Source organism: Eschrichtius robustus, chromosome 1 (genome assembly GCF_028021215.1).
Source record: "Eschrichtius robustus isolate mEscRob2 chromosome 1, mEscRob2.pri, whole genome shotgun sequence".
Lineage (NCBI taxonomy): Eukaryota > Metazoa > Chordata > Mammalia > Artiodactyla > Eschrichtiidae > Eschrichtius > Eschrichtius robustus.
The window spans coordinates 129,730,603-129,748,919 of NC_090824.1; the positions used below are offsets into that span (position 1 = coordinate 129,730,603).

Consider the following 18,317-nt stretch of genomic DNA (forward strand, 5'->3'; position numbering starts at 1 on the left):
TTCTCCACTGTGCACAGCACGGGACACTCATGCAGTAGGGGCCAGTTGGTCAGTCGGTTGGACCCTGTGTCATGGTTGGTGGGTGGTGAGGGGTAGGGAGGGGTACCATTCCATTCTCTAGAACAGGGGCTCTCAAACTTTGGTGTATTTCTGTCTCACTGGGGCAGGGAAGCTGGATTAAAATGCCTCTTTCTGGGCCCCATACCCAAAATATTGGATTTAGTAGGTCTGGATTGGGACCCAGGAATCAACATTTCTAACAAATGATGTGGGAGGCTGAGAAACCTCCCCCATCCCGGATGATTTTGATACAGGTGATCTGTGGGCCACACACTGAGAAACCTTGCTCCAAAGGGTAATCTGGCATGAGAAAGAGTCTCAGATTTCCAATCAGGAGACTTGTGTTCATGACCCTACTCATTAGCTGTGTGGCCTTGGACAAGTCACTTTACCTCTCTGGGCCTGGTGGTGATGATGATGCTTATAATGATGATGGTGATGATGTATAGGACTAAGAGATTTCTGAGGGTGCACTTGTGGGTTAGAAGCCCTAGAGAGAATCAGAGGAGCGTATGATAATGGGTGGTCATTTGCCTTGCTGCACGTAAAGGGGCTGTCTTCCTCCCCCGCCCCTCATCATTAGAAGTGTTCTCTCTCTTTGTGAACACCCAGCCTCCTCTGTCTGCACGTCCCATACTAAATTAAGCACAGTTTCTGACACGCAAGAGGCAGCCCAGACATGTTATTGGATGGATGGTCTGCTCTATCACGTGGCACGTCCCTTGAGAGTGAAAGGATCCTCCATCCTTTCTGGAAGGTGGTGTGGGCGTGTATACTGAAAGCAGGAAGTGTGTGGATGCCCTCATGCCAGTCTTTGCTCTTGCGGGACTTTATTGAAAGAGTAAGTCCTCCAGCACAGGGCCGGGCACCCGATTCTTGGAGGTTCCTTCCCCTCTCCCCGCATCCTGAGGGCAGATACTGGGCCTTCCTCACCTCCTGCATCCCTGAGACCTCCCGCACGTGCCCAGCTCAGCCCTTCGGGAAGCAGTCCCCGGCCTGACCCTTGTCTCTTCTGGCCCCTCATAGATGTCCTGGCGTCCGCAATACCGCAGCTCCAAGTTCCGGAACGTCTACGGGAAGGTGGCCAACCGGGAGCACTGCTTCGACGGGATCCCCATCACCAAGAATGTGCATGATAACCATTTTTGCGCCGTCAATGCCCGCTTCCTGGCCATTGTCACTGAGAGCGCGGGAGGTGGCTCCTTCCTCGTCATCCCCCTGGAACAGGTAGGCACCCATACCTCTGTAGGCCTGATTGCAGCCCTAGGGTGGAGAGAAGCCCTGCTTGGTCACTGTTGGGCCTGTTGCCCCTGTTTCTCTCTGGCCCCCACCTTTTACTTTCTCATCGTGTGTCCAGTGTCTGTGCCTTCCCCAAGGCTTTCCCCAAGAGTCACCAGAGCAAGTGTAGGTGGGGGACCTGAGGAATATGCAAGGAGAGAACAAGTACATCCAGGAGACCTGAGATCTGTTCCCAGAACTTCCCCAACTTGGACAAGTCACTTGCTTTGGGGTACATGGGGTTCCCATTAACCCCAAGGGATTGGATCATCTGATCTCCAAGGCCAGACCCAGCTCTACAATTCTGCGTCCCGGGTGTCCCTTTGGTTTGGAGCTGGAGGGGATAAAGACCCAGCATAGTCACACTGGGTGTCTGCAAAAATGACACACTCATTAAAAACAACATTTCAAACTCTTCATTGAGGGACTAGAAATAATTTACCTTCTCCCTCATCCCCCACCTCCTCTCTAAAAGCTTCTTCCCTTCTGTGGCTGCCTTCGAGAATATAGCAAATTAAATGTGCAGAGCCTAGATCATGAAAATTTGAAGCTTTGCCATTCAGGCAGAGTCCCCGGAGGCCCGTGGGAGGTCACGTGCCTCAAGGAAAGTGCTCGCTGTCAGTCCCACTTGTTTATGGCTGAGCTCTCCCTCCCCGGCCTGACTCATCACTCCCACCCTCCACCAAACACTTGGGGAGAGGAGGAGGTACATGCCCAAGGAAGCCTTGAAACCCTCCGTCAGCTGCTGGTGGAGGATGGATTTTTCCAGTCTCACCTGCCCACAGTTGGGGAGCACAGTTTTGGGAAAGCCTTAGGCCAGATCCTCCCTTCCACTAAAGGGGGCAGCTGCGGTGACAGGGACTCAGAGCCTGATGCACATAGAGGTCGGAGGAGCTGTGGACTTGGGAGCAGGAAGTCTAGGTTCTATTTGGGCTCTGCCACTCACCGGGAGCGTGACCTCGGGCATGTCAGTTAACCCCTCTTCACCTTATTTTCTGTAATGGTAAAGTGGGCATCTTAAATCCCCTTCCACCTACATAGCGATGTTGGCATCAAGGAGGGTAATGGACAGAAAGCTCTCTGAGAACCAAACTACATGGTAAAGATGTTTTGGTGCTTTCTTGGAGTGTCATCAGCTCTGCTTGTCAACTTTGCAGATGCCCACAACAGCTCTATCTCATTGGGAAGGATTCTGAAATGTAGCTTGCCTCCCCTCCTGAACCAGGTGGGCTAGATATCTGTCCACTTGGGAACCAGCTTAGCTCCAGCTGCAGCAGGCAGGCCTACAGGTCCCCAGCAATGCATGGGCTGGTTCTTACTGGGGCTCAAGCCCATTGCCGGCACCCTGCCATGCTCCACTACATGGATTACAAAGGTCAACAGTCAATGCCTCACACCATAACAAAAATTAATTCCAGATGGATTGAAGATCTAAATATTAAGAAATAAAAAGAAAAGATGCAAGTGTATTAGAGGGAAATGGAGAGTATTTTTAAAATCATGCAACAAGGAAAGGCTTCCTAAGCCAGATGAGAATCCATAAAACCATAAAGGAAATGATTAATAGATTAGAATAAATTTAGAATAAAAGTTTTAAAGGCAGTTTTTGTACTCTAGTGAGACATGTAAGCAAAATTAAAAGGCAAGCCACATAATTGAGGCAAGCCAATATTTGCAATATATGACAGACAAAAGAAGCTTGTCCGGAATATATAAAGATTTAAGAAAAATCAATAAGAAAAAGGACCCAATAGAAAATGGGCAAGGGATATGAATAAGCAATTCATAGAAGACAAAATATAACTTTTAGCCTACTAAGTAGAAAAAGATTTAAAAGAATCATAATCTTTGGTTTTGCCAAAGATGTCAGAGGACAGGCACTCACATACACTCTCAGGACATTTGGTATATTTACATCTTACTCTTGGTGAGGTGTAAATGGAGGTAACCTGTCAATATCTATTAACATTTAAAGATGCATGTCCATTGACCCAGCAATTCCACTTCTAGGAATCCATTCCAGAAATATTCTCAAGTATATATTTTTTAAAGTCTGCAGCATTTTTGTACTCAACGTTTTTAACAAACATCAATTTTTTATTGTTTCCTACCTACAGAAATAAAATTTCTCTCTCAAATTGCTTAAAGTTTCTAAACTCCTCTCAGTTTCTGTAATGGTACCAAAGAGTTTCATACCATCCGTAGCACTGCTCTAGAATATGATCAGCTTTTGTAACCACTTCACAGACAGCAGGAAAAAAAGGACTCTTTACAGAGCTTAAGTCTTGCTCTCTATGGAAACATATGTATCTGTACACATACATATATATTCAACGTGCACATAGCCTTTCAACTTTACTTGTTCACATCCTGTGATACATTTTGTTTAATTTGATTAATAATGGACTAATAGTGATGGCTCACCCTTCCAGTTGGTTTCTGTTGTTTTCTCTTATTCCAGGAAGTTTTCACTTTACGTAGGTACTCGATGATTTGTGCGGCACTTTTATAGTAGTGAAAATTGGAAGCAACCCATTTCAATAAGGAAATGGATGAACAAATTAGGGGCCATCCACAGAAAGGGGTGCTATGCAGTCACCAAAGGTGATGGTGTAGAGTAGTTGTTCTCAAGTGTTCAGCCTCAGAATCACTTTATGCTCTTAAACATTTTTGAGAACCCCAAAGAGCTTTTGCTTATATGGCTGTATCTATTAATATTTAACATATTCAAAATAAAAATGAAGGAATTTCAGGGAATTCCCTGGCAGTCCAGTGGTTAGGATTCTGCACTTTCACTGCCAAGGGCCCGTATTCAATCCATGGTTGGGGAAATAAGATCCCACAAGCCGCAAAAAAAAAAAAAAAAAGGAATTTCAAAAATATGCATTTGTTAATTCACCTAATAATAAACCCATTTTACGTACTCCCGAAAAACATATTTTTATGAAAAATAATTATATTTTCTAAAAAAAATTAATGAGAAGAATGACATTTGCAAATCTCTTTAAATTAGTCTGGCTTAATAAAAAATGGCTGGATTTGCATATCTGCTTCTACATTCAGCCTGTTGCAATATCACATATCATACAGCCTCTGGAAAACTCCACTGTACAGTCCTGAGAGAATGAGTGAAAAGGCCAATAATGTCTTGTATTATTATGAAAATAGTTTTAACCCAACGGACTCCCTGAAAAAGTCTTGGGGATCTCCAAGGGTTCCCAGACAATACTTTTAGAACCACTGATGCAGGGGAATATTTAATGAGAGAAAAATTTATCACCCACTGTTAACTGAGGAAAAAAAAAGGTAAAATCTGATTAATCCCGTTGAAAAATATCTATCTAGCCATCCACCTATTTGGAAAAGACACCTAATGTTGTTTTTTTTTTTTTGGCTGTGTTGGGTCTTGGTTGCTGCACGCAGGCTTTCTCTAGTTGTGGCGAGCGGGGGCTACACTTTGTTGCGGTGTGCGAGCTTCTCGTTGCAGTTGCTTGTCTTGTTGCAGAGCATGGGCTCTAGGTGCACGGGCTTCAGTAGTTGCAGCACACGGGCTCAGTAGTTGTGGCACACGGGCCCAGTTGCTCCGCAGCATGTGCGGTCTTCCTAGACCAGGTATCGAACCCGTGACCCCTGCATTGGCAGGCGGATTCTTTTTTTTTTTTTTTTAATGCTTATTTTTTTTATTTATTTATTTTTAAAAACATCTTTATTGGAGTATAATTGCTTTACAATGGTGTGTTAGTTTCTTCTTTATAACAAAGTGAATCAGTTATACATATACATATGACCCCATATCTCTTCCCTCTTGCATCTCCCTCCCTATCCCACCACTCTAGGTGGTCACAAAGCACCGAGCTGATCTCCCTGTGCTATGCAGCTGCTTCCCACTAGCTATCTATTTTACGTTTGATAGTGTATATATGTCCATGCCACTCTCTCACTTTGTCCCAGCTTACCTTTCCTCCTCCCCGTATCCTCAAGTCCATTCTCTAGTAGGTCTGTGTCTTTATTCTCGTCTTGCCCCTAGGTTCTTCATAATCATTTTTTTTTCTAGATTCCATATATATGTGTTAGCATACAGTGTTTGTTTTTCTCTTTCTGACTTTCTTCACTCTGTATCACAGACTCTAACTCCATCCACCTCATTACAAATACCTCCATTTCATTTCTTTTTATGGCTGAGTAATATTCCATTGTATATATGTGCCACATCTTCTTTATCCATTCATCTGTCGATGGACACTTAGATTGCTTCCATGTCCTGGCTATTGTAAATAGAGCTGCAATGAACATTTTGGTACATGACTCTCTTTGAATTATGGTTTTCTCAGTGTATGTGCCCAGTAGTGGGATTGCTGGGTCATATGGTAGTTCTATTTTTAGTTTTTTAAGGAACCTCCGTACTGTTCTCCATAGTGGCTGTATCAATTTACATTCCCACCAACAGTGCAAGAGGGTTGCCTTTTCTCCACACCCTCTCCAGCATTTATTGTTTGTAGATTTTTGGATGATGGCCATTCTGACCGGTGTGAGATGATATCTCATTGTAGTTTTGATTTGCATTTCTCTAATGATTAATGATGTTGAGCATTCTTTCATGTGTCTTTTGGCCATCTGTATATCTTCTTTGGAGAAATGTCTATTTAGGTCTTCTGCCCATTTTTGGATTGGGTTGTTTGTTTTTTTGATATTGAGCTGCATGAGCTGCTTGTAAATTTTGGAGATTAATCCTTTGTCAGTTGCTTCATTTGCAAATATTTTCTCCCATTCTGAGGGTTGTCTTTTCGTCTTGTTTATGGTTTCCTTTGCTGTGCAAAAGCTTTTAAGTTTCATTAGGTCCCATTTGTTTATTTTTGTTTTTATTTCCATTTCCCTAGGAGGTGGGTCAAAAAGGATCTTGCTGTGATTTATGTCATAGAGTGTTCTGCTTATGTTTTCCTCTAAGAGTTTGATAGTGTCTGGCCTTACATTTAGGTCTTTAATCCATTTTGAGTTTATTTTTGTGTATGGTGTTAAGGAGTGTTCTAATTTCATCTTTTACATGTAGCTGTCCAGTTTTCCTAATACCACTTATGGAAGAGGCTGTCTTTTCTCCACTGTATATTCTTGCCTCCTTTATCAAAGATAAGGTGACCATATGTGTGTGGGATTATCTCTGCGCTTTCTATCCTGTTCCACTGATCTATATTTCTGTTTTTGTGCCAGTACCATACTGTCTTGATTACTCTAGCTTTATAGTATAGTCTGAAGTCAGGGAGCCTGATTCCTCCAGCTCTGTTTTTCTTTCTCAAGATTGCTTTGGCTATTTGGGGTCTTTTGTGTTTCCATACAAATTGTGAAATTTTTTTGTTCTAGTTCTGTGAAAAATGCCAGTGATAGTTTGATAGGGATTGCACTGAATATGTAGATTGCTTTGGGTAGTATAGTCATTTTCACAATGTTGATTCTTCCAATCCAAGAACATGGTATATCTCTCCATCTATTTGTATCATCTTTAATTTCTTTCATCAGTGTCTTATAATTTTCTGCATACAGGTCTTTTGTCTCCTTAGGTAGGTTTATTCCTAGATATTTTATTCTTTTTGTTGCAGTGGTTAATGGGAGTATTTTCTTAATTTCACTTTCAGATTTTTCATCATTAGTGTATAGGAATGCAAGAGATTTCTGTGCATTAATTTTGTATCCTGCTACTTTACCAAATTCATTGATTAGTTCTAGTAGTTTTCTGGTAGCATCTTTCGGATTCTCTATGTATAGTATCATGTCATCTGCAAACAGTGACAGCTTTACTTCTTCTTTTCCGGTTTGGATTCCTTTTATTTCTTTTTCTTCTCTGATTGCTGTGGCTAACACTTCCAAAACTATGTTGAATAATAGTGGTGAGAGTGGGCAACCTTGTCTTGTTCCTGGTCTTAGTGGAAATGGTTTCAGTTTTTCACCATTGAGGATGATGTTGGCTGTGGGTTTGTCATATATGGCCTTTATTATGTTGAGGTAAGTTCCCTCTATGCCTACTTTCTGGAGGGTTTTTAGCATAAATGGGTGTTGAATTTTGTCAAAAGCTTTTTCTGCATCTATTGAGATGATCATATGGTTTTTCTCCTTCAATTTGTTAATATGGTGTATCACATTGATTGATTTGCGTATATTGAAGAATCCTTGCATCCCTGGGATAAACCCCACTTGATCATGGTGTATGATCCTTTTAATGTGCTGTTGGATTCTGTTTGCTAGTATTTTGTTGAGGATTTTTGCATCTATGTTCATCAGTGATACTGGCCTGTAGTTTTCTTTGTTTGTGACATCTTTGTCTGGTTTTGGTATCAGGGTGATGGTGGCCTCGTAGAATGAGTTTGGGAGTGTTCCTCCCTCTGCTATATTTTGGAAGAGTTTGAGAAGGATAGGTGTTAGCTCTTCTCTAAATGTTTGATAGAATTCGGCAGGTGGATTCTTAACCACTGAGCCACCAGGGAAGTCCCACACTTAATGTTAAAAGTGGTTATCTCTGAGTATTGGGATCATGAGTGCTCTGTCATTTTCTTCTTTTTCCTTAACTATATTATCTAAATTTTTTTTAGATGAACACTTAATGTTTTATACTTTAAGAAAAGAAAAGAAAGAAAAGCAATTTGTTGACATGAAGAGGGAACCTGTGAGGTTTCAGAGAACAAATAACCCAGAGTAGGAGCTCAGCACTCATTTGATGTATGTGACAAATGTTTTCTTCTAGAGGAACATGTGCTTCTGAGCTGGCTGGAAAAAATGCTAGCAAGATACAAGTACCCAGAGTGAGGGTGAAGGGCTGGAGGGTAGGGGCAAGGCAGCTCCTGGATGTGAACAGTTCCTTTAGTCTGAGGCAGGACCCTGATGTCTGAGACTCTGCAGAACAGGGTACTGCCCCCAGAGAGGGGCTGCTTAGGAATCAGGCCAACTCTTGCCTTCCCCTGCTGCCTGGGCCAAGGCTGTCAGTCTCCTGCCCCCTGTGGTCAGGGCTGCGCACACTGCTGTGGGCCGCCCGGTCTTGGGGATAGAGGGGGGGCAGCAACAAACAGCAATAACAATAATGCCAAGTTCAGGACCCTCATTGTCTGTCAGCAGGAGACATGAGCTGTTCCACGTTGGTCGGTTTTCTAGGAAGAAGGTTATATTATTTTAGCTCCAGTTTTTTTCTCCCTCTGTTTAGATAGAAATCTCTCTAAAAACAGTTTCCTGTATTATTCAACACAAACACAGGAAAGATTTTGGCCGTATCTTGGTGAGTCCTAATCATTGCTTAGAGCGTTACTCATGAGCTGTGAACTCACGGTGGCACACTTTTGTCCCTGCACTGCTTGCGTCCAGACACTTTTCCTGAGCAACCAGAAGGTCACAGGACACTGTCTGCTTTTGTATTTCTTTTCTGAATTTTTGGCCGTCTACTGTCAAATGTCCTTCCCATTCCTTTCTTGCTTCTCTGAGAGGTTTGGGGCAGAGGAGAATAGCAAGCCTGGCACCCCCAAGTTCCTGCCCTGAGGCCGAGCCCGAGGCTGACTCTTCCAAGAGCTTTTCTTCCTTTGTTCAGTTTCCCTTAAAGCCAGCTTGCCTGAGACTTCAATATTTGTGATTAAAAACTTTTCCCCAGGGTAGGAATCATGCCCACAACAACTACAAGCAATGACGATGCCTTGCCTTTGTACAGCACTCCAGTCCAAGAAACTCCATCTTCATCAATCCTCTTGGGGGGTTTGGTAGAGCCATCCCCATGTTACAACTGGGGAAACAGGCTGCAGAGCCGGACCGGAAACCAGCTCACTTATTTCTAAACCCGCGACTCTTTCCACTGCCCGTGATGCTGGGGGATGGATAAGTTCGGGCCGGGCCGGCAGATCTCGAAGGAGTGGATTTGTCTTTCCTGGGGCTCTTGTTCAGGCTGCTGTTGTGAAGGCCAGAGCTGGTTTTTTCCCTGGTTAACGTTCAGCCGCCAGCTCTCTCCTCTCTGGAGTGGAATGTTAAGCTGCAGATGGGGGAGCAATCAGCACCCTGATTGCCTGGCACAGCTGGAGGGGCCTTATGAATATTCCAGAGACCAGGCACGGTGCCCAGAGGCCTGATTAACCACTTGGGCCTCCCCAGGTACACGGCCCCTTTCCTGCTGCACTCCATCAGGGCCGCCTGCCTGCCCCGTCCACATCCAGGCCGCAAGAAGGCCGAAGCTGGAAGCCGAGCCTGGCATGCCTGAGCTTTAGCCAGCTACCTACTACCTCCCTGGCACCTGGGAGAAAGGAAAGAAACCTGGCGTGGACATCAGGGGTCTGGGTTTTCCCCGTAACCCAGCAGTCCTCAGCCCTGGTTGTCCACTAGAATCACCTGGGGAGCTTTTGAGGGTCTAACATACCAGCTCTTTTTGAATCTTACCTCACGTCCCATGATGAAAGTACAGTTATTTTTCCCATTTTATAGATGACAAAACAGAGCCTTGGAGAAGTCAAGTGACTCCTTGGAGACTGTACAGCACACAAGTGGCAGAATTTAAGGCCAGGGCTCCCCCAGCCACATGCCAGCCTGCTTTACAGAGGGTTAGGGAGAGGCATGTCTCCAGATGTGCCTTGTATTATTATTACTGTCGTTTGACTGTCTCCACATGTCCAAGGATTTCCTTGAACATTAATTCAGCCAGTACTTTATGAGCGCCTGTGATGTGCTGATGCCTCATGTGTCCATCTTTTCTGGAAGCCATCAGAGCAGATATTTCCTAGACGGTGGGGAAGCTTCCTCTCTGAAGGACAGAAGCAACAATTTTAGTCAGCAAGGAGAGGTGAGGGAAGGCGTCCTGGAACAGGGGACCACACAAGAGAGCGTTACTCCTTCAGTCATGGGGCATGCACTGGGCACCCAGCCCCGTGCCAGGCACTGGGGACCCAAGTAGCATCAGACCTTGTCTCTGAAATGTGCAGGGGGCATCCCATTGGTGGGCCAGGCAGGTGGGAGTTCCCTATAGGGTCCTGCCCATGTCTTGTTCAAGGAACCACCTCCATGGTGCGTGGAGGGAGCTATGGAACAGGTCCATCTTAACTGCTTCCTGCCAGCAGTTCAAAATGATGGGCATTATTACATTCTCCAGAAACCGGAGTCCCTGGTTAATTTACGTTCAGATTTAGCTTCATATAATGCAGATAACCCAATTCTGGGATTGGGATGCTGGACTTGGTCTCCAGAGAGGGGTCACTCCTCCTCCCTGTGTAGATGGTGGAACATTTACCCCTGGGTCTTGGGGCTGGGATGCTGTATTGTCCTCTCCCAACCCAATCAATGTGGCCTCCTCTTGCTTCTTCCCCTGTCTGTGGTATTCAAGGGTAGAGGCCTAACCAGGGCTGAGCAGTTGCTCCTGGTCTCCCCAGCCCTGCAGGGGTGGGTGGTGGAGCTGGGCTGCAGCAGAAATGGTAGCAAAATTCCACAAGACTTCTCAGTGAGGAGAGCAGAGCCCTGGAGCAGGAGAGCAGCACAGGACGGGGCTAAGAGATCAGGCTCTAAAAGCAAACAGACCTCGCTGGAATCTCTCTGCCTTGCCACTTAGTTACTGTGTGACCTTAGGTGAGTCACTTAACCTTCCCGTGCCCTAGTTTTCCTATCTGCAAGATGATGGGGTTGGACCACATGATCTCTAGAGTTCAATTTAGCTCTCACAATTCTGTTCCCTTCTGACATCATCTTATGCAAATAGGTCCTCATTCGTGTGCTGGTAGGCACTGTGAAGAATATAAGAATGGCTCCTTCTCATCCCTCAAGGCCCAACTCAGATGAGGCCAGCTCCATGAAGCTTTCCCCATCCCAATACCCATCGAAGGCATTTTGTGTCTATCGCTTAGAGTGCTGTCTACATGCTTACTTCTTTTCTAGGTGGTTAGTCCATCCATTTGTCCATCCACCCACTCACTCATCCATCCATCTATCCAGCTATCCATCCACTCACCTATCCATCCATCTACCCACCCACCCATCCGTCCACCCAGCGACCCACTCACTCACCCATGCATCTTATAAATGTTTATTGAGTACCTGCTCTTTCAGTCGCAGTTCTAGAATTGGGGATGCTACAGTAAATAAGACCAATCTCCATCTGCATGGAGCTTGCAGTCCAGTTAGCTGCCTTGATTAGACTGAGAGCCCCTGAGAGTGGGGACATGTCTGATTTGTACAGGGCCTGCACACAGTAGGTGCTCAGCAACTGGGCACTGGGCTGACCTGAGGCCAGGTCCCAGAGGCACCGTGCCACATCTCCCCAGCCAGGACTTTCTCTTTGCTGGTCCTGGGAGCCCCTCCCCTCCAGGCTCCAGGGACAATGTGGTGCCCTACAGGGGCTTCCCGGACTGAAGGGGGGCTGCATCCTCCCCTTAAAGCCCTTAGAACAGTATTGCCCTACCTAGCTGCTCTGGAACGAACCCGGATGTTGGCAGACCTGTTAGCTCCATGACTCACAGTACGTTTGAGGCCTAATGTTAAAAGGAGGAGGGGAAAAGTGCCTAGCTCAGTGCTGAAGACTGTAATCAAACCAGACTTCTTTGCTCACCCAGAGCCTTGGCTTCCATTCCAGATTGCTGTAACACTCCCTCCCCATCACTCCCCACAGTCAGCACTGGGCCTCTCAATCCTCTCTCCCATAAAAAAGTCCCAAATCGTCATCCCTGCTCCCCTCTGCAGAGAGGTCGCCCCTCTCCCGAGGAATTCAGAGAGCCTTTTCCAAATCCATCTTTCAGATCTTCCCTCAATCGTTCTTTGTTCTTCAAGCTGCCTTCTGCTTGGTGCAATTTGCATCTCAAAGCCTGTGACAGCATGCGTGTATATATATACAGTAAGTGACTTTGGGAAAGGGGGAGAAGGCACTGGAAAGAGAGAGAGGTCTCAACTGCATTGCATTTGTCTGAGGCCTGAGATTGACAGGCTTGCTTGATGTTTTTCCCTTTTTTGGAAGAACAATTTCTTATTTTTGAGAAAACGAAGGCAAGCTTTTCAGCAGAAGGGGAAGTGTCGCTCCCTTGTTTTATTCCTCGGTTATGGGATGAGGTGCTGTCTCTGGATTGGAGGTACATGGGCCAGGGATACAGCCTGGCTGGTGGGAATCCTGGGGAGTCAAAGAGTCCATCCCTCTGCCTCAGGGCCCAGGCCTCTGCTAGCTTCATTCTTCTCTTTCCTAGTAGAGCCAGTGAAGCTGGAAGTAATAGGGCCTGGTCCCCTAGGACTGTGAACTCCGGCCATGCGCCCTCACTCTGACCGCAGGTACCATCCTGGATTCCAAACCAGCTTGACAGTTAGCTTGCTCTGCTCCCCGTTTTCCTTCTAACGGAGACCCCAGTACCTTTAGAAATCATAGCTCCATCCCTTAGCTGGAAACCCCTGCACGTGTAACCTCTCTGTGCCTCACTTTCTCTGTTTGTGAAATAATAATGGTACTTGTTTCCCAGGTGCTGCAATGATTAAATAAGGTGCTGTATCAAGCACTTAGCACATAACCTGGCATGGAGTGTGTGCTCGGTAACTAGAAACTATCGTGATGCCGAGGACTTCGCCCATCCCCTCCCCTTCCTCAGTCCACTCAGGCCCAGAAATAGCCCTTGGGCACCTGCGCCCACAGTCAGCAAGCGGGGAGGCTTGTCTTTGGCCTTCCTACCAGACAACCCCCTGAGCATTCCTAGCAGTGAGCCCTCAACCTGCTCTAGGAAGGCGCCCAGAGCCCTCCAGAGGGGCACACGGATGTAATGGACCAGGCTGAGTGCCCGGAGGAAGGGAATTAGGGGAGGGGACTCACCCGCTTTGGGGCCCAATCATGTACCTCTAAGTCAGCCTGCCTGCTTGTCTGGAGTCCTCCTCTCCGCCAGGGTTAAAAGAGATAAGGCATGCATATCGTGTCTGGTATACAGCCAGTGCTCAATAAACCTGCGCTGTACTGCTTCTATTATTACAACTACTATAATAAGCTCCAGGTTGGTGGTGGGGAAGGGAACTGGGAACAGGGGCTCTCTGGAATCCAGCTGGCTCGGATGCGAGGCACAGGCCTGTTGGGTGGGCATGGGTGTGAGATTCTGTGCCCTGAGCCTGAGGCCACACGATCCTCACAGCCCACGCCCACCTCTCCAATGCCCCAATTCCAGTCTTACATGGTCACTATTCCCAGCACCTTGTTGTACCCAGGAGAAATCCTGGCCCCAAGGAGAAGGGTCTTATCCAACTCTCTACAGCATGCGTGAACGCCCTCAGTGCCCTTACCCAGGAATCCTTGCACTCAGCTGCTCCTGAGTCCAAAATCAGACCTACTAAGGTGTTGGTGATGACAGTGGCTTCCTTTACCAGGGGATTTTTCACTTGGTTAAGGTTACAATGAGTTTTAAGGAGACCAAACGCTTGAGACCCAAAGGAATGTGTTGCTAACAGTGGAATTTCACAGACAGCAGGGGGAGCTGTCCACACAGGGCAGCCATCCCCGTGCCCTGTCCTGTCAGGCCTGAGGCCATAGTTTCAGAAGCTCCCTCCTCGTAGGTCCATGGACTCCCACACTTCAGGGAGCAGAAGTGGTATAGGGTTCAGGAGGGATACAAGAAGTGGAACTAAGGTGGACTGGCTTGAAGCAGAGCATCCACCTGGGGCCAGTGGGGCCCTGAGGCCTTGGCCAAGACCCCTACTATTTGGTCATCTTTTGGCAGCTTCCAGAACAATGAGTATGTGTTAGCCTCAGAAACTCCAGGTCTGATTTAGTCCTTAGGCAGTTTCCTTTTCAGGATGGCCTTCCTAAAGTCCCTCCCCAACCTCTGTCCCCATCCCAAGGCTCTTAAAGGGCCAGGCCACCTTGATTGGGAGGTAGGATGGGGTGGGATAGGTCACAGCACTCAGCCTCTTAAGACAAGAGACTGCTGTGTGGCATCAGCTAGCATGATGCTAGCCTGTCCTCCCCACTTTCCATTCTATTCAGCCAAGACCTTGATTTTAGTTACTAAGCAACCTATGCCTAAGTTTCCAAGTGGGTCATCCCTCAAGTGAACACCAGAGGGGGAAGGTATGGGTGGCAGTGCTTAGAACTCTGTATGTTATAGATGGAGACACTGAGGCCCAGAGAGGTCAATGGACTTGGTCAAGGTTGCACAGCTAGTTACAGCCCCATGTGTCAGATGATCAGTTCAGGCAGCAGACCCTCAGGATCCCATTCCCCCACCCCCACCGCCACCAAGAGAAGCACCCAGGCAGCAGCAGCAACACCTTAGGGACTTTTCGTGAGAGGCTCCCATCTACCCAGACAGGGAAGCCATATGCCCAATGAGGAGGCACGAAGGCTCTGGCCTTGGTCTATATGGATTCAAGTCCCAGCTGTACCATTTACTAGCCATGTACTTTGGGCAAGTGACCTAACTCTTCTGTGCCTCTGTTTCCTCATCTGCAAAATGGGAGAAATACTAGTCTCAACCCCAAGGGTGTTCTGAGGATTCAGTGAGGTGTTACATAAAGCCTGGGAGGATGCCTGGCACAGAGCAAGCCTCTCTCTGTGTGTGGGCTTACCCACTTGGGACGCCAGCCAGCCCTGCCCCCACCCCCAGGCTTACTCCTTTATCTCAAGGGAGTTCAGCCTCAATTTTATCAGTCTTATGAGGTTATAGATCTAGTACAAAAGTTTTCAAACTTTAATTTTCAACCCTGGAACATTTTGTTCAACTAAAACAGGTTCTTAACTTCTGAGGGCAGTAGGCGTAGTTTAGAAAAGCCTATGGACGCATTCACATAACAAAGTTTTTAAGTACATGAAATAAAATATACAGGATTACAAAGGAAACCAATTACACTGAAATTTAGTTATCAAAATATATACCAGAATTGTGATATAGTAGCCAGTGTGCTTTTATATTAATGCATTAAATAACATGATCAAGTAGACAGCATAATCAGTACTGTAATTTCAAAGCAGTGATGAGTATAAACAATATTTGAGGTAGCAGTAACAGGGTAAGGAGATCTGAAAATATCTATGACGTCTACTGATGAAAAAGTTACAGGTTCAGCTAATGCTTCTGGGGTCTGTTACTTCATTTATAAACAAAGGACATACTAAATTTCATTTAGAAGCTAGTGAAAATATAGATGTGATTTTCCTCCTAGCCAAGCTCATAGACCTCTTAAAGGGTCTATGGACGCAGGTTGAAGACCCCTGAAATAAAATTGCAGGCAGATTATAATTGTCTGAAATCAAGACAAGCAGAAGTGCTCTGGTGGAGGCTTGGTGGGGAGGGGGCAATGCAACCTGCCTGAGCACCCCTGTGAGGCACCCCAGATCCTAAGCTCTGCTGGCAGTGGGGAAGCCTGACTTCTCTGCCTGGTTCTTTGTAACCTTGGGCAAGTCCCATTGCCTTTCTGGGCCTCAGTTTCCCCATCTGTGAAATGAGATGTCGAACCCATTGTCGTTTGAGGTCTTTCTTGTCCAGCTCTCACGTTCTGGTAGTCTGTTCTTCTCCTCCCCTGGAGACAAAGGCCTCAGAAGCATGTGTCTGCGGGAGCCCTGGACCAGGGAGAGGGAACAGCTGGGGCCAGGCTGGCCAGCTCCCAATTGTTCAAGAGAGGAGGAGGAGGAGATGCATGGTTCTCTCCAAAGTGACAGCTGGGTGAGCCTGGCTGGGGGCTTCATCCTCGCCTGCCATCTGTGCCTCCTTCCTGCAGTCGGTGGAGGGGTGGGGGTGGGAGGGGTGGGGGGGATGGGGCGGCGGCAGTTGGGAGTTGTGGATGGGGCCCCAGGCCAAATAGCAACCTGGGTGGGAGGGGGAGGGGCTGCCTGAGAAGGAGCCAGGGAAGAGCCCGGTTGCTTGCTCTTGGGTGCTTAACTCTTTCCATCCTCCCTTTTCCCACCGTCTCTTCCAGAGCTCTGGAGAGGGGAAGATACACAGCCGTGGGTCCAGTTAGGCTACTTCATGGCTGTGTGACCTTGGACAAGTTGCTTAACCTTTCTGAGCTTTACTTTCCTCCTCTGTCCAATAGACATAATTCCTAAGACTCCTCATTGGGATGGGAACAAGGTTTAAATAACACAGGGTAGATCAAGTACCCCAACACAGTCCTGACAGTGGTAGGCACTGCCCTGTGGGCTCAGTGCTACCAGCCATCCCAGAGGGCTTGCACCTGAGACAGTGAAAACCCCTGCTGATTGGAATGCAACACTGAGGCTGTGGTGAGGCTGGACATAAAGGTCTATAAGTGCTGTCACCTCCCCAGGCATGGGGGACTTGACTTTCTCTCCTCCACACCTTTGCTCTAGCTCTTCCCCACTCTGGGCCGCCCTTTCTCACCAATGTCCACATATAGAAAATCTTACCTACTTAGAATAACGTCTGTTTACAAGTATTTCTTTTCAGATAGGTAAAAATCTTCATATAGTTTAAACTTCAAAAGCAAAGGACATACAGTGAAAAGTGTGCCTCTCATACTTAGCTTCCACTTACTCAGTTTGTCTACCAGGAGGCAACCAGTGCGCAGTTTCTCAAATGTCTTTCCTGAAATAAGTATATATATTCACACACACACATATTCCTTTTTACACAATGATAGCATGGTACTTATGTTGTTCTCTGTGTATCTTGCTTTCTTGTGTGTAATTATATATATTGGAGATCTTTCCACATCAAATACAGAAAGTTTCCTCATCCATTTTTACAGCTACACAGTGTTCCCTTGTTTGGACGTACCATCATTTGTTAAGCCACATATTGCCTGCTGATGAGTATCTAGGTTGTTTCCAAATTTCACTATCACAAACAGTGCTGCAGAGAAGAATTGTGGACATGCCTTGTTTCATATATCTGTAGAATCAATTCCTAGAAGTTGAACTCATAGTTCTAGAGGTATGTACTTTCTCCCAGGAAACACACACATATGCGCACACACACACACACACACACACACACAGGAGAATTTCTTCCTGACATTGCAGTAGGCAAAGATTGTTCAATAGGACACAAAAAACAATAATTATAAAAACAACTGATAAATTGGACCTTATCAAAATTAAAAAACATTTGCTCATCAAAAGATACCATGAAGAATGAAAAGGCAAACCACAGACATAGGGGCAACATTTGCAAGGCATATACCTGAGGAATTTAAAAATGGTAAAAAAAAAAGGGGCGGGTGCAAGACTTAAATGGGCATTGCATGAAAGTGGACCTCCAAATGGCCAATAAGCCTATGAAAAGGTGCTACTTTCTCAGAGTAGTTTTAATTAGCATATTTTTATCAAGACTGAGGCTGAAACTCTCTTTATTTAACACCTATTTGCACTTCATTTTTGTATAAGTTGTTTATCTCCATGCAGTGCCCATTGTTACTCACTAAGAAAATGCAAATCAAAACCATGAGTTATATTACTATACACCCACCAGAACGGCCAAAATTTGAAAGACTGACAATGTTAAGTGTTGATGAGGAGCAACTGGAACTCTCATACTTTGCTGGTGGGAGTGTAAAATGTTATAGCCACTTTGGAAAACTGTTCTGCAGTGTCTAATAAAGTTAAGCAAATGTCCATCCTATGACCAAGCAATCCCATTCATAGGCTTATACCCAAGAAAAATGAGTACATATATCCACAAAAAAAAAGACTTGTAGAAGGATGTCCGTAGCAGCTTTTTTCATAATAGCCCTAAACTAGAAGCAACCCAAACCTCCCTCAGCGGGATAAACAAATTGTGAAAGATTTATAAAATAGAACAGTACACAGCAGAAAAAAAGAATAACTCCTAATACCCACAGCAGCAATGATGGATCTTTAAAACATGTTGAGCAGAAGAAGCCAGACACAAAACAATACACACTGTATGATTTCATTTATGCGAAGTTCAGAAATAGGCAAAATTGATCTGTGATGTTGGAAGTCAGAATAGTGGTTGCATTTTGAGTTGGCATGAGGAAACTTTTAGGGTGATAGAAATCTTGATTGCAGCAGTAGTTACGTGAGTATGTACTTATGTACAAATTTA

At 45.8% G+C, this 18,317-nt stretch overlaps 1 protein-coding gene across 3 annotated transcripts in view; it reads left to right on the plus strand.

The window, feature by feature from the left end:
* CORO2B (coronin 2B) overlaps positions 1–18,317 on the plus strand; it is a 140,406-nt gene that overhangs the window by 68,750 nt on the left and 53,339 nt on the right. For all 3 annotated transcript variants that reach the window (XM_068554543.1, XM_068554534.1, XM_068554546.1), the window contains exon 2: positions 1,087–1,287. In XM_068554543.1, the coding sequence (XP_068410644.1) occupies positions 1,087–1,287 (201 nt within the window). The remainder of the gene's footprint in view (positions 1–1,086; positions 1,288–18,317) is intronic.